The sequence below is a fragment of the Anser brachyrhynchus genome (genome assembly GCF_964034855.1).
Source record: "Anser brachyrhynchus genome assembly, chromosome: 5".
Lineage (NCBI taxonomy): Eukaryota > Metazoa > Chordata > Aves > Anseriformes > Anatidae > Anser > Anser brachyrhynchus.
The window spans coordinates 66,509,842-66,524,681 of record NC_137699.1 but is presented as its reverse complement, the minus strand read 5'-3'; the positions used below and the strand labels follow the sequence as shown (position 1 = coordinate 66,524,681).

The 14,840-nt window shown below is 47.7% G+C and overlaps 1 protein-coding gene across 4 annotated transcripts in view; it reads right to left on the bottom strand.

Moving 5' to 3' along the window:
• Positions 1 to 5,313: 5,313 nt before the first annotated feature.
• The window catches only part of LOC308195718 (delta-1-pyrroline-5-carboxylate synthase-like), a 66,895-nt gene continuing 57,368 nt past the window's right edge, over positions 5,314 to 14,840 (bottom strand). The window contains exons 15-18 of one of the 4 annotated variants that reach the window (XM_080593606.1): positions 14,426 to 14,576; positions 10,271 to 10,351; positions 9,445 to 9,677; positions 8,315 to 8,522 (exon numbers count right to left, since the gene is read on the bottom strand). Coding sequence is in view for 3 of the 4 variants with exons in the window: in XM_080593609.1 (XP_080449735.1) it covers positions 5,862 to 5,948 (87 nt within the window). In the remaining variant the exon portion in view is untranslated. The other 3 variants (XM_080593613.1, XM_080593609.1, XM_080593611.1) reach the window with 3 other exon arrangements.

Below are 14,840 nucleotides of genomic sequence, written 5' to 3'. Positions count from 1 at the left end.
GTGCAACCCCAACCCAAACGCAGACACACGGGATGGGGCTTCAGGCACCGCTTCACCTACTGAAGCAGACCACCATCAGGAGCTGCCACGCCAGACCACCTTTTTCCTCTACAACACCTTTCTCAGGAACCAAACAGCATTCCAGTGACCTGCTTTGCTCCTTTTCCAAAGACTACCACAGTCCGCCTTGCCTGTGGCACCTGATAAGCAGAAGAGAAAGCAACCACAGCAGCAAAAGCCACAGCACCCCTAGGACAGTTACTCTCAACCGCTCTTTTACTTCACCCACTCACCTAACCCCCGAGGCAGATGTTTCCATCTGCTCTCAAGCCACCTAGAGCACCTCTAAAAGGCAAAATGGATTTTTATTCTACTTTTTGTAATAACTTAACTGCAGTGACAACCGTACCCCAAAAATAACTGCTACCTCTGTTCATTGCTCACCTTGCCTGAGGTAGCTCAGGTCGCAACGTCCTGTATTGCGCACTGCATTTCAGCTTGAACAAAGGAAAACACAGTCAGACGATAAACATTCAGCTGACAGCATTAGCACCCATCCCTCAACAACAGAAGTCACCCCACATTTAATGTTTTCGTTTCAAAACAGCAGTCCACTTGCCTCTGTACCTGCAAGTTAGATCCAAGCTCGAAAGGAACGGCCACCATCACCCATGCCACCTGGGAACACAGAAGGACAAAATGACCGCTGTGCTTGCAAGCCTCCACCTGCCACGCTGCTCCTCTGTCCCAAACAGCCTCACCTCAGACCCTCAGAGGGAAACACCTGAATGTCTTCCCTTCGCGTCAGATCAGGGATCACCAGGCTGATAAAACTCTCACCTTCCCTCATTGTTCTGTGACACGGGCATTTCCCCGTCCAAGACTTCATGAAGCCCCTGCAGAGACAAGAGAAAAGCACACCCTGAGGCACCTCACAGCCACAGCGTACCTGCTGCAATACCTCTCTCTTCCCAGCTCCTTTGCTTCAGCTGCTCACCAGCTCGAACTGAGATTCTTCGCTCACAGCGCCGCGGCAAACTCTGCCCGGGCCACACAACACACACGGCACAAGCTACATTGTTTAAGACACACGAGCTGGAACGTTCCTGCCCAACAATCAGCGGCATCGCACAGGAAGGATGCCGCACGCTCCTAGAAACCAAACCTACCAGTCCTGAACAGCTCCCCTGCCAGACAATTCCCCACCTCCTCCTGCCAACCACGCTCAGCACACACACTATTTGGCTCTCAAAAGAAAAAAAAAAAGAACATACACACACAAAAAAAACAACTGAGCTCCACAAATGCCAAAAAGCCATGAACACACAGCAGCCCCAGCAGGGGTATTCACAGACTTACCCTTTATAGATGAAAAAGGTAACTCTGATACGACCCTGCTCAGTCTCTTGGTAATACTGCGCCTACGTGGTCAAGCCTCTTGCAGTGTGTAATCAAGCTCTTTTTAGTCCTCTGGAGAGTTACACAAGTGCCTTCATACGTCTAGAGATTCAAATATAACCCAAAAACACAAGTGGATCCCACCATCCCAAAAACAAGTGAGCCAGCAGCCTCTGCTAAATATCCCTCTAGTAAGTGATTTCCAAGCACTTAAAATCTAGAAATCCATAGACTCCAACCTGCCCAAAGAACCCTGCAACTGACTGAAGGAAAAACAAAGCACTTACCCCAAAGAGCAGCCCAGGCACAATGAACTCCCTAATGGCATACCTGGGGCTCATATACCATTTGGCCCCGCCCAGCACCCAAACCCAATCACCTGGGAAAGGGGAGGGGCAAAGCACAAGAAAGTAGAAAGAGCACAAGCAGCAGCAGCTGTGGTGGTTTCTTTCTTGTTTCTGTTTACTGTGTTGTTGTTTTTTTTTAAATCTGGTTTAGCTCAACAGCATGCAGACTGCAGACAAGACAACTGGGGTGTTTCTAGAAGCAACAATACCCATGCTTTTGCTGCAGCTTTGAATATTGAAAGGACAATATGACCAAGCAAGTAACTGAAGTTTTTTTCAACTGCAAGCGGCTTAAACCGTTGTTTTTATACAGGAAGAAAAATCTAGGAGCATAACGGATTACACACCAGAAAAAAAGATCAATTCCATGTAATAACATCACTCGCAGCATAAATCACGTACTTGAGTAGGCTATCTGAAAACCAAAAGGCTATGCTGATAGGTCAAAACACACTACAGGACAATGGAGCCTGGCCCTCTGCTGCACCAGCTTAAATCCTATCCCTACACTCACCAAGGTGCAACCCCAACCCAAACGCAGACACACGGGATGGGGCTTCAGGCACCGCTTCACCTACTGAAGCAGACCACCATCAGGAGCTGCCACGCCAGACCACCTTTTTCCTCTACAACACCTTTCTCAGGAACCAAACAGCATTCCAGTGACCTGCTTTGCTCCTTTTCCAAAGACTACCACAGTCCGCCTTGCCTGTGGCACCTGATAAGCAGAAGAGAAAGCAACCACAGCAGCAAAAGCCACAGCACCCCTAGGACAGTTACTCTCAACCGCTCTTTTACTTCACCCACTCACCTAACCCCCGAGGCAGATGTTTCCATCTGCTCTCAAGCCACCTAGAGCACCTCTAAAAGGCAAAATGGATTTTTATTCTACTTTTTGTAATAACTTAACTGCAGTGACAACCGTACCCCAAAAATAACTGCTACCTCTGTTCATTGCTCACCTTGCCTGAGGTAGCTCAGGTCGCAACATCCTGTATTGCGCACTGCATTTCAGCTTGAACAAAGGAAAACACGGTCAAAAGATAAACATTCAGCTGCCAGCATTACCACCCACCCTTCAACACCACAGGTGACCCTATATTTAATTTTATCATTTCAAAAGACCAGTCCACTTGCCTCTGTACCTGGAAAGTAGATCCAAGCTCAAACGCGGCCACCTGCAAGGCCGGGGGGGGGGGGCATTTGGCAGCCACCTGCAAGGTGGGGGGGCACCTGGCAGCTTTGCTCTAACAGACCCTACTAGTTACCTCAAAAAGATGGGCTTACCGGTCTCAATTTGAAATGCATCAGTCCATAGGCTCTGACCCACCTAAAGAACCCTGCAACTGAGTGAAGGAAAAACAAAGCCCCTACCCCCAAAGAGCAGCCCAGGCAGAATGCCTGCTCTAATCATGTGGAAAATGGGAGGGGCCGTGCATGAGAAGAGATAAAGAGAGCAGGAGGAACAGCAGCCCTGTTTTTGGTCTGGCTTAGGTCAACAGCGTGCAGAGTGCAGCACAGGCAATCAGCCTGTTTCTCCTGAAAGACTTACCTTAGCTTTGGTGAAGGAAACTGACCGGGCTGACAACCCTCTCACCTTTTTGCACCACTCCACAACATGGGGAATTCACCTCTCCACGGCTGCACGAGGGAACTGCAGAAACAAGACAAAGCACACCCTGAGGCACCTCATAACCACAGCCTACCTACCTACTGCAATACCTCTGCAATACTTATACCTCTCTTCCCAGCTGCTTTACCTCTGCTGCTCTCCATCTCCAAATCACATTCTTTTAACTGTCACACAGAGCGGTGGTCCTCCAGGTGCCATAGAGCAGCGCCATTATTTTTTTTCTTTTTTAATTTCAGAACAGCTTCCCTTCAAAACAGCTTTCCGCTTCCCTCTGGAAATGGACAGTAGGTCAAGCCAGTCACCGAGTTGCCAACGCAGAGCTTCACAGTTCCAGAAGGTGCTCTTTCATTCGACCGATTCCTCAGAAGTGTTACCTACCACTAGCAAAAGCAATAAACAGACTGCAAACAGGCACTGCCACATTTGACAAACTTCATGTTTTTAATTTTATCATTTCAAAACAGCAGTCCGCTTGCCTTTACATCTGAAAAGGCAGATCAAGCCAGCCACCAAGTTGCCGAACAAGAACTTGACAGTTCCAGAAAGTGCTGTTTCCTTTGACCGGCTCCTCCTAAGGTTTACCTACTGTTGGAAAAAAAAAGACTGTGCCAGCTGCCCTTAAGTACTCACCCAGAGCTTGAGTAGTCGCCCAGAGACAGACCAGATGTCTTTCCCAAAAGAGTCAGGACAATGTATTATTGCACTGTTGGACCACCACATTAGCTACCATCACTAATTGCCAGGCAGGACAGCTCCAGGCCAAACACACACATAAAAAGGCACACTACAAACATCATGAACAAAACATGGGAAAAGAATTACTTTTCATGAATTACTTTTTCAAGAATTACTTTTACATGTCGTCTCAGGGAGGAAGTAACTACCCTGAGCAACGTGCCCTTACCCACTAGGAAGCTGAGCGGCAATGTGAAAAACTACATTTCCCGGCATGCCACGGAAACCAACATGGCCGGCAGGAAGCTCAAAACCCAAAGACCACAACTCCCGGCATGCTGCGGGGCACAAAGCCTGGCAGTTGCTACAGCGCATGCGCATCTCCTCCGTCTGCAGTACCTCCCTTTCGCCAGCAGGTGGGAGCAGAGAGCGACGCGTCACCGCAGCGCCTCTTCGCCTACAGCACCGCTCGCTGTTCGGCCACCAGGTGACACCAGGCGCCGCCGCGCCACCCTGCTCCATGCATGGGCGGAAACAGAACGGCAGGCACGGCTTCCCAGGCCGTCTGCTCGTTAAGGGAAGCGGCGGGAGCCGCGTGGAACACCACACAAGAACGGCAAGAAAAAGCACCCCGCTCCACGGGCACGGAGGAAGTAACTGCCCATCCTAAAAGGCCCCCTGCTGAGCGGCAACGTGAAACTACAGTTCGCAGCATGCTCTGGAAACCAATGTGGCCGATCAAAAGCCCGGAGCTCAAAGACCACAACTCCCAGCATGCTGTGGGGCAAGACGCTCCCAGCCACCTGACCCAGCTGACACCCCGCCCCAGAGTCAAACCCGTGCTTTCTGATCCGCCGCCTACTACCCCAGCCACAGGTCCCGCAGGACCCAGCCGCCCCAACACCCTTCCCTCCCCTCTGCCACGGACACCCAGGCCCTCCCTCACCTGCTGCTCCGCAGCAGCCACAGCCCAGGTCACGCTCGCCAATCACTCCCTCTGCGCAGACCAGTCCCAGCACACCTGGCCCAGGGAGCAAACACAGCACAGGCCTACCCCCACCATTGCTGCCCTTGCCCCCCCCCGCCTGCAGCCTCCCCAGCAGGGTGGCCCCCACACCCAGATCGCTTGTCTGTGTCCATTGGCTCCCCCATGGACAATAAACATGGGGCCAACACCCCAGCCCCTGCCCCCTCCACACCCAGGAACCTGCACCTAGCAGCACAGCCACAGCCACTTACAGTGTCCACAAACACAGAGGGCAGCACAAGCCAGAAAGCAAACTTTATTAAACTCTTACGCAGGACTCCTGGGAGGGAGACTGCGGCAGAACTCCCTGCCCAGACATTCTCCCCTTCCCCTGGGGGGCTGCGGGGCTCAGGCATCCAGCAGGTCCATCCGTCCGTCTCAGCATCCATGCCCTGGGGAACAGCTGCCTCCTGCAGAAATGGGCTGTGAGGCACAGAAGGAGGAAGAAAAAGGAAAAGGGCACAAGTGGGATACAAGCAGCAAGAGAGGAACTGGGTGGACAGACAGACAGCAGGGCAGAGGGACAGAAGAACCACCGGGGGGGCAGGGAGCGGGACAGGGGTGATCAACAGGGTTGGACAGAGAGTCCAACAGAGGCACAATTGCGACAGCCAGGATGACCGAGAGTAATAGCAGTTTTACTGACATCAGACAGCATTAGTTTGGGATGAAATCAGAGTTTTGGTTTTTGGATCAGAGATGACTCTGTTGAACAGTCTCTGCCTTTCCAGTATTTGAAAGGAAAAGGCATGAGGATAAGCACACAAGTATGAAGCTATTATTACCAACAGAGATGCTGGAAGTAGGCTTCTCCATATCGCTTTTGGTACTTGTGGAGTAATTGCCTTAAGTAACTAGGCAAATTAAACTAATATTCACATTTTAAAGAAAATGTGCAGCATTGAAAAAGCTTTCAGGGTGGAGGGTAGCTGCGCTACCTAAGCGTTCCCTAGGCCTCCAACTTTACATGCTATTGCACTAGGGGAACTTGGTGTGCTGACTCTAAGGAACAGTACAGAGCGTAGAGCAGAGTGGAGACACCACGGATAGGCTCTGTGATGAGACGGTGACCTGATGCTCTTATGCGCACCAAGACTGATAAGCTGCATGTTTACCATCCTTGTGAGAAAAATCTCAAATAATTTTCTTCAGACAGGATCTTCTGTGAAGCTATTTTATTCGTGATTGCAATGGCGGGCATCCTGTCAATCAGGAACGCATTTTAGTAAACAAATCATAACCTTTTATTCCCTATTACCCGACGCCTGATCACCTCCCCTGTTTCCTCATTGGCTAAGTACTACAGGTTCACAAGCTACTTGACGCTCCTCTATACCACGTATGTACAATTTTTCTGTTTTTTCAACCCTTTAATTTCTCCTTTATGTTTTGAGAACTTGTGATCTTTGTTTTACTGTTCTCACACTGCTCATCTTGTTTTTCTCAAGCTTCTACCTTATTTTGGAACAGTGAGGCCTTCTACTGTCCACTTATCTACAGGTGACCCATTCGGTGATAAACTGGAGCTGATTGATACAGCGGTGCACTAAGGGTTAAGAAGAAGGTTACTCACAGGCATAGAGTGGTAACCAGGCTAGAATAAGAGAAAGTGGGAACCAGTAAGAAGTTGCTAGGCTCGGACGGGCCTATAGAGGGCTATGCATGATCAAAAGGAATGCACTAATCAGAAGTCTGTAACTACGCACGCTAGCTGCGTGCAGTGCATGTAGCTGGTTCAGAAAGCTATATAATATCTGGCATTGGAACAATAAAGGGTCTCCATTTCTCGACTATCTTGGAGTCTGTGTCCTCATTCCCTTCACTTATCTACTTAGCATTTCTCCTTATTATGACTACACGATTACCTTGGAATACAGAAAAGTAATTCTCTACTGCAAAAACACAACTTTGTTTCTCACACCCTGAGCCAACCACCTGTCATGGTTTTGACAGAACGTTGTACTCTAGTGAACTTTTGCTCATTATATCATCACTATAATACCAAAACACACCTCCATCCCAAAAGCTCCATGCCTCCAAGCTGCGACCGCCCCTCACTGAGCACACGCTCTGAATTTCTCAGACCCCTATAGCTTTAAACGAAAGCAAGAAAACTTTACAAATCATAACCAAGATACGCCTGACTAGAGTCACTCAAGCTCCACCTAAAAGGGACAGAAAATAATCACAGAGTCATAGAATATCCCGAATTGGAAGGGATCCACAAGGATCATCGAGCCCAACTCCCGGCATCACACAGGTCAACCCAAAAATTCAGACCATATGGCTAAGTGCACAGTCCAAATGCTTCTTAAACTCCGGCAGACTTGGTGAAGCGACTACCGCCCTGGGGAGACTGTTCCAGTGCTCAACAACCCTCTCAGTGAAGAACCTCTTCCTGATGTCTAGCCTGAACCTCTCCTGCTGCAGGTTGACACCATTCCCACGGGTCCTATCACTGGTCTCTAAAGAGAACAGATTGGTGGATAATGTAAATTGGCTTAAGTGAAAGGGGATGTTAGGGAAGATACCATCACGAAGGATACCTTTCTGACTTCCGGGATCAGTCGACGGGCTGAGCCTCTCTTCCCCCCGCACTGGGATGTCGTGGGGTAAGATCTGAATGCTTGGCTGTACCAGGCATCTCCGTAGAAACTCAAATCTCTAGAGCCTTTGTGCCTTTTAATGCGTTAATAGCCAGGACGAGTACCCGTGTATTTCATGCGTGCTCGCTTGCTTTTGCGGACAGTGAATTTATCGCCGGCAATTCCAAAGAACCTGTGTCCCTGTTGCTGTAATAAACTGCCCTTCGTTGCATTGTTCCTAGCCGTGACAGTTCTCATTGAACACAACTAGAGCGAGGGTGTGCTACGTTATTGGTGAATCCGTGACCCTGGTAGTTCAGTACCCCGAATCCGACCATATCCGTAACAGTTAGTCAGCTACGCCCCTTAACACGACAGTATTTCATAGAGAAAAACATTAAGCCTAAGATTTCTCATCCCTAAGGCCTTAGGGGGGCAGGCCGAGAAGGAACCAGAGATGCTTAGTATGTCTCCTGAGAATTGCAGCTTACAGTTACTACACGTCTTCTGGTCTCATGGGATGAGGCAGAGGTATAATTAATTCCTTCTCCATCTCTCTCTAAAGAGTTTTCCTCCTATCTGTGACAAAGGAGAAAAATGTTATGGTCGTGGAAGTCGTTATACAAAGCCACACTCAGTGAATTCACTATTACAGTTAAGATCGTTTTTAATCGAAAACACCTCAGCAGCAGTGTTACCACTGCAAACATAGCGCTGCACAAAAATTCAACTCAAGATAAAGGAAAGGGCGAGCTAAAAGGACAAATGACGTGACCGAAGGCATCTTCAACAACCATCTGGTAGATGGTTGTCCACAGCCCTTGGATTCCATGGTTGTCTTCCCTGCCAAGTGAATCCTGGAAGAACAAGAAAAGATACACAACATGTCCACAAAAACTTTTGGGGAGGCTACTGAAAAGAAAAACAAAAAAATAGAAACAGCATGCAGCTAGTACGTCAGTTTTGTTAACAGAGTAACATTAACATACTAGAAATTTCCACATTCTATGTAGCCCCAAGGTGGTGCTGGGTACATCCACTGATATTAATGGGGTAGCACGATGTAAGAGATAGTTAATAGATAAGGTACACCTGAGGTGCACAGATTGCATATTCCATGCGACAAAAAAGGCACAGCTTGGCACCCAGTTTGGATCAGCTTGCGTATGAGTCTGCTGATACGTGAGTATATACAGCAAGCAGACAAGTCTTTTACTCCACAGACTCAGTTTCATTTATGTATATACATACATATACATATGTGTATGTATCTCTCTCTCTCTCTCTACATATATATATATAAACAAACAAACGTTGGGAACTTCATAACCACTTGAGTAACAATCATTAGCTATGCCTACGCTGAAAGCCAGGACTATGCCTAAGTGATTAAGTAAACACAGAGTCTTATCTGTGAAATGCTGAAAATGCCCCATAACCACTGGGGAGCTTATGCACGGTGTACATAATTTTTACGCAAACATGCATCTTAATACACAAAGAGGAGGGGCGAGGCGGACAAAGGTTTTAGGGACGCGTCAAGACCAGAACAGCCACTGGGCAATCGCTCAGATGTGCAAAGCTCAGCTAAAACCTGCACAAATCCACCGAAAGAAGGAGGCTACCTACTTGTCTGCTTAAAATAACCTCTACAAAGAACGTATTACAAAATCAAAAACGAAACTATCATCCAGCAAAGCAAACGTCTGGAATACAATGGGCTAAAACTGACAGCTGAGGTTTGATTCTTTAGCAATTTCAAAGGTCTTCAGATCCTACCTGACTTCTCGTGCATGGTGGCGTTGCAGCACAGAAATGAGGGGAGCGGGAAGATCGCAACAGGCCAAACGCGGTGCTGAGCTCCTACAGGAGCTGGTGGGATAGCACTGACAAGAGTGAGACAGGCTGTCAGCCTTCTGCACGAGCTGAAGAAGAGGAGCGCCAGTGTCTGAAGAAGCTGTTTCTTCTCATACTTCATTTAATACACACCGTCTTTAAATCCAGGACGTCTTCTTAGGGAAGAGATAAAGAAGTAGAGTTAGCGGCTCCAAGGACACTTCAGGATCTTAGTTCTTTCTATAGTTAGCTGCTATCCACAAAACCAAACCAGTTAAAATAGAGAGTTACATTAAAAATTCCTGATAATAACAAAAGTATGGGATTTAAAAAAAAAGACATGCACGGAAAAGAGGTTAAATTATCTCATTCGTTTCTCAATTCCGCCACAAACTCTATGCTCAGCTCCTCTTAACTCACTCACCCCACTTACCCATCCAAACACAGGGCGGACGCGGCAGTTCTCATCATTCTTGGTAAAAAGACAACATTTTCATGTTTGCTGTCAAATATCATCTCTTTCCAGCACAATTTCCTGCAAGCTATGCTAACTCCTCCAGGCTTTTTAATATATGCTAGAAACTTCACTGTTTTATCTTAATGACCATCTCGGTGGAAGTCGCCGAGCTGCTATCTTTGATTCTGCTGTCTTCACAAATACAAATAAAACAGTACTTCAGCAACAATCTATGACAAACTAGGCAATACATGCATCTACCTCTTACATAAGAAAGGAAAGAATTTGTAGACAACATCCAGAAAGTATTACCTTGTTAGATATCAGAGTGGTGGGGCAGAATGACGATGCTACACAAGACTGTACTTACACTCCTGGGATTGCACAGGTTTGCTGGAATACAAAAAAAATAAAGTAAGGTCACTATGCGGAACAAGTTCACTCACTCCATTATTACTGTGAATGACAAGAATATTTCAGTAAGCGTTCTTTTAAACCCATGGAAATTTTCAGATTTATGTCAATTTGGCTTCATGAAAACTGAAACTTGCAGTGCAAAGATCATTTATAAAAGCTGTAGCAGGTGAGCTTTTTAGGCACGGATTTTGTCACCTTTTTGGTAATGTTCGTCTCTCTCCCTCATTACCCCCCTTCCCTCCCCTCCCCCCCCCCAAAAAAAAAACAAGAAAAAAGATTAAAGACCACAAACTGGGACTTCTCGGAGGTATGACTCCATTTTTCACCTTATACACACAGTTTCTTCGCTATGCTAAACTTTCACAATGACTGTATAATAGAGTCTTACTAATATTGTTTGTCTGTGAGTTTGATACTACTTCCCCAAGTTGGATGAAACAAGCATTTTTCATTGTGACAGACATCAAAACAAATAATGTCTCTCGTCAGCTATGGAGTCCTGCTGGCAGTATTACCAGCTCACACAGAATCCCACCTAGTTTTTGGGGTCCACCCCATCTATCCTCAGCAGTGGGAAGTTCTTCCAGAAGCAGACAGACTGTTATTCGTTCCTCAATGGAGCTGAGGCTCTGTAAGGCTTTGCTTTTTTCTTCCCTCACTCCCTCTTTTATTTCCAAGCTTTAACTTAAAAGCTAAGCTTGTGGGGCTGGGGGGAATCCCCAAATCAAATCCCAGCCCCAACATCCCATAGTCCCCTACTCTCAGGCCCAGCAATCTACAAATGCACACAATGCTACAGACTGTGGTGGGCAGGTCCTTCAGGGGAGGGATGTCGTCATCTTTTCAGGTGACGTTCAGCTCCCTGAAAGGGCTGAAATACCACATCCATACTCACTTCCCCTACTTGATTCGCACAGGTGTAGTCAGAGGAACAGGGCCACACCAGCACTCCCTGCTCACAAAGCTCACTGCCTACCTCCAGGTTTGCATCGTTTCCTTGTATTACTGTTAATTCTGACACATTTCTGCTATAAAAGCATATCTCAGTGGCATTAAACAACCAAATGCGTGGACTGTGCTGTCTGCAGTATTTTATCCCACACACTCCAATTACTTAATCAGCTGTTGAGCCCGTGCCTCGAGCAAGCATTTTGCTGGGTAACCATCTCCTAGTCTTGAGGGGACACGTGAGAATTAATTTTTCTTGGATAGTATTTACTTCAAATACTCCTGCCAGGCCAGTTTAAGGAATCCACAAATTCCACGGGAGAGAGGCTTGCCTAAATTGATTCTGTCTTTCTGATAATTTGCTCAATGGAGCATTTCTCCCTTCGGTATTTCTGGGGTAATGACAACGACTTGGATTTCAGAGAAGCAAGGTTTGAAAGGATAGGTAGTATCTTGCAATAGATCAGATTTCAGGAGTACAATCTCAATACATTCCAAAACCTAAATTCCACAATGCTGCTTCTGCAATCTGAGGGACAAACTCTTCTGCCACAGATGGGCAGGGATATCAGACCAGCGCATAGGAACACTTCAGGAGTCAGCAGAAGTGGTAACGAGAGCTGCATCCCTCTGTGATAGATACCTGTGCCCGAACAAGCTTTCCTTCCGCTCACAGAGGAAAAGAGCTGGCGTCCTACAAAATGTCTCGCGTCTACCACTTTGGAGTGTTCTCAGTCAGCTTGTCTGTACTTCAACTTCCCTTTGAAGGAAGTAGCAAAGTACATAAAAACCTCCTTCCGGTAGCTTGGCACTGACCTGCAAGCCAGCACCAGGGGAAGGGCTGTGTCACACTTCAGCCCGGAGAAGAGAAGGCTCTGGGGAGACCTCATTACTACCTTTAAACACGTATAGCGGACTTACAAAAGAGACAGGCAAGGACTTGTTACCAGGGCCTGTAGCGACAAGGCAAGACAAGTTTTAAACTGAAGGAAGATAGATTTAGATTGAACAAAAGGAAGAAGTTCTTCTCAATGAGGGCAGTAAGACACTGAAACAGGCTGCCCAGAGAAGTTGTAGAGGCCTCATTACTGGAGGTACTCAAAGCTGGGCTGGATGGGGCTTTGAGCAACCTGACCTAGTGCAAGACGCCACTGATCGAGGCAGGGGGGATGGACTAGATGATCTTTAAGCGTCCCTTCCAACCCAAACCACTCTACGATTACGTGAAAGGAATTGCCTCCCAAGTTATTCTTGACTGACTACAATTAGCATTCTGGAAAGCCCTGCAAGCACTTGTTCATTATTTCTAGGGTAATTCTTAAAGCTGAAGCAGACCAAAGTTTTGTCAACAAAAGCCTTTCGGGAGACTACTGAAAGGAAAACCAAGCCAAACCAAAAAAACAGAAACAGCAAGTGGCTATTACATCAGTTTTGTTAACAACGTAACATTAACGTACTAGGAATTTCCACGTTCTTTACCCTCCACCTTTAAAAAGTCACCCAATTCTGTCAGTGTTCACCATTAGCATTCTTTAAAACTTTCACATGGACATCTGAGAAAAACATTTCAAGTCCCTGTCATCGAGGGAGAAGAGGAAAAAAAATAGGGATGAGGGGGGAAGAAGCACAGCCATTCCTTTCCTCGGTAAGGTGAGCAAAAAGCTCAGGCGCTCAGCAAGAACATTCTTTGAAAGATAAAACAGAAGAAACTGCAGGTTATTTAACCTCAGCTTGTCCTGGTTTCAGCTAATATAGAGTTAATTTTCCTCCTAGTAGCTGGTAGGGTGCTATGTTTAGGATTAGGCTGAGAAAAGTGTTGATAACATGCTGATGTTTTAATTGTTGCAGAGCAGTGTTTACACCAGGCCAAGGACTTTTCAGCTTCTCGCTCTGTCCTGCCAGCAAGCAGGCTGGGGGTGCAGCAGGAGCTGGGAGGGGACAGACCCAGGACAGCTGACCCAAACTGGCCAAAGGGGTATTCCATACCATCTGACGTCATGCTAAACAATATATAGGGGTGGCTAGCAGGACTGGGGGGACCAGCTGCTTGCGGATAGGCTGGGCATCGGTCAGCAGGTGGCGAGCAATTGCATTGCGCATCACTTGTTTGTGCACATTATTATTAGTAGTACTATTATCATTATTATTATTATTTTCCTGTTTTTATAAGCTGTCTTTATCTCAACCCACAGGCTTCACTTTCCCATTTCTCTCCCCCATCCCAGAGAGGGAGAGGGGAGGACAAGCCAACGGCTATGTGGTGCTTAGCTGCCAGCTACGTTAAACCACAACATGGCTATAGAGTCACATGTATTTGTGCCTGCTCATTTATTCATCTGCCAGTTTATTTTGCTACAGACCGTAGAAACTGCAAGGTTACCACCTTTTGTAACCAATGGGATCTTCGGTAGGAATAGCTGTCTAAAAGAGCCAACAAAATCCCCTTCATCGACAGCCATTTGAACTTTCGTCGTCTAAAAATAGTCCTACAAACATTCCCCAGGATGCTCAACTTCAGCATCTTTCCATTCAACTTGAGGCAGAACAAGCCCTTACCCTGAACATCTTCATCTGGCTCTCCTCTGCTAGCAGAGTAGTACTCTGATACTGACCAGTACGTGCTGCAGCCTACTCGCTTACGTGTATTTACTGCAATCTGGTTCGATATGCTCACAGAGAAACCAATGAAAAATCCGCCCTTTCTTTCAGAAAAAAAATAATAATAAAATAACTACGACGCGGTAAGGAAAAAAAGCTGAACATGCGGTCCTTTACCAACGGGCAGATCCAACATCAGCACAAGGAGTTTTTGGTCATGTGAGCAATCACCTACACCAGCCATCAGGACAAGCCAAACGCACGCACATGAGACTCCATTTAAAAAACATGTAAAGTTCCTTTATAGCTTATGGAAGTAACAACCTACATCTTAGATGCAGTTAGACTGCATCGGTTTAGGGACTGCCTCCTTCCAAAAAAAAAAAATCCTCCAATCTGTTCATCCGTTCACAGTTCTGCAAATTCAATCAGGCCTTTGAGCCTGAGGTGCAGGAAAATTACTAGAGCACACCTGGATTTCACCCGGAGGTCGCTACAACTTACCCGGACAGCTGGGACAGACGGGCTGCTCTTTCTCCTGGGAAACCTGCGACTGCAGCACGCCAGCTGCAGCTTTCCTCCCTTCAGCTGCTGCGCCACCTTCGCTCGGCGACAAACCCCGCGGGGGTCCCAGCGGCGGGGAGCTGCTTCTGCCCTGGTGAGCCGCAGGGAAAGGAGAGAGCCGGCCGTCAGCACGCGGGGGGAGGAAAGCCTCCGAGGCGCAGCCCGACGATCGAGCGCAGCGAGGACCCGTGCCCGGCTGCCGCAGCCCCCACCCCTCCCGGCCCGACGCTCCGGGGAAGCGCCCCCGAAGGCTCTCGCTCGCCTCACCGCCGGCAGCCGCGCTCGCAGCCAGCGGCAACCTGCGCCTCCCGGCGCGCACAGCCCGGCCCCGGCCCCGGCCCCGGCCCAGGCTCGG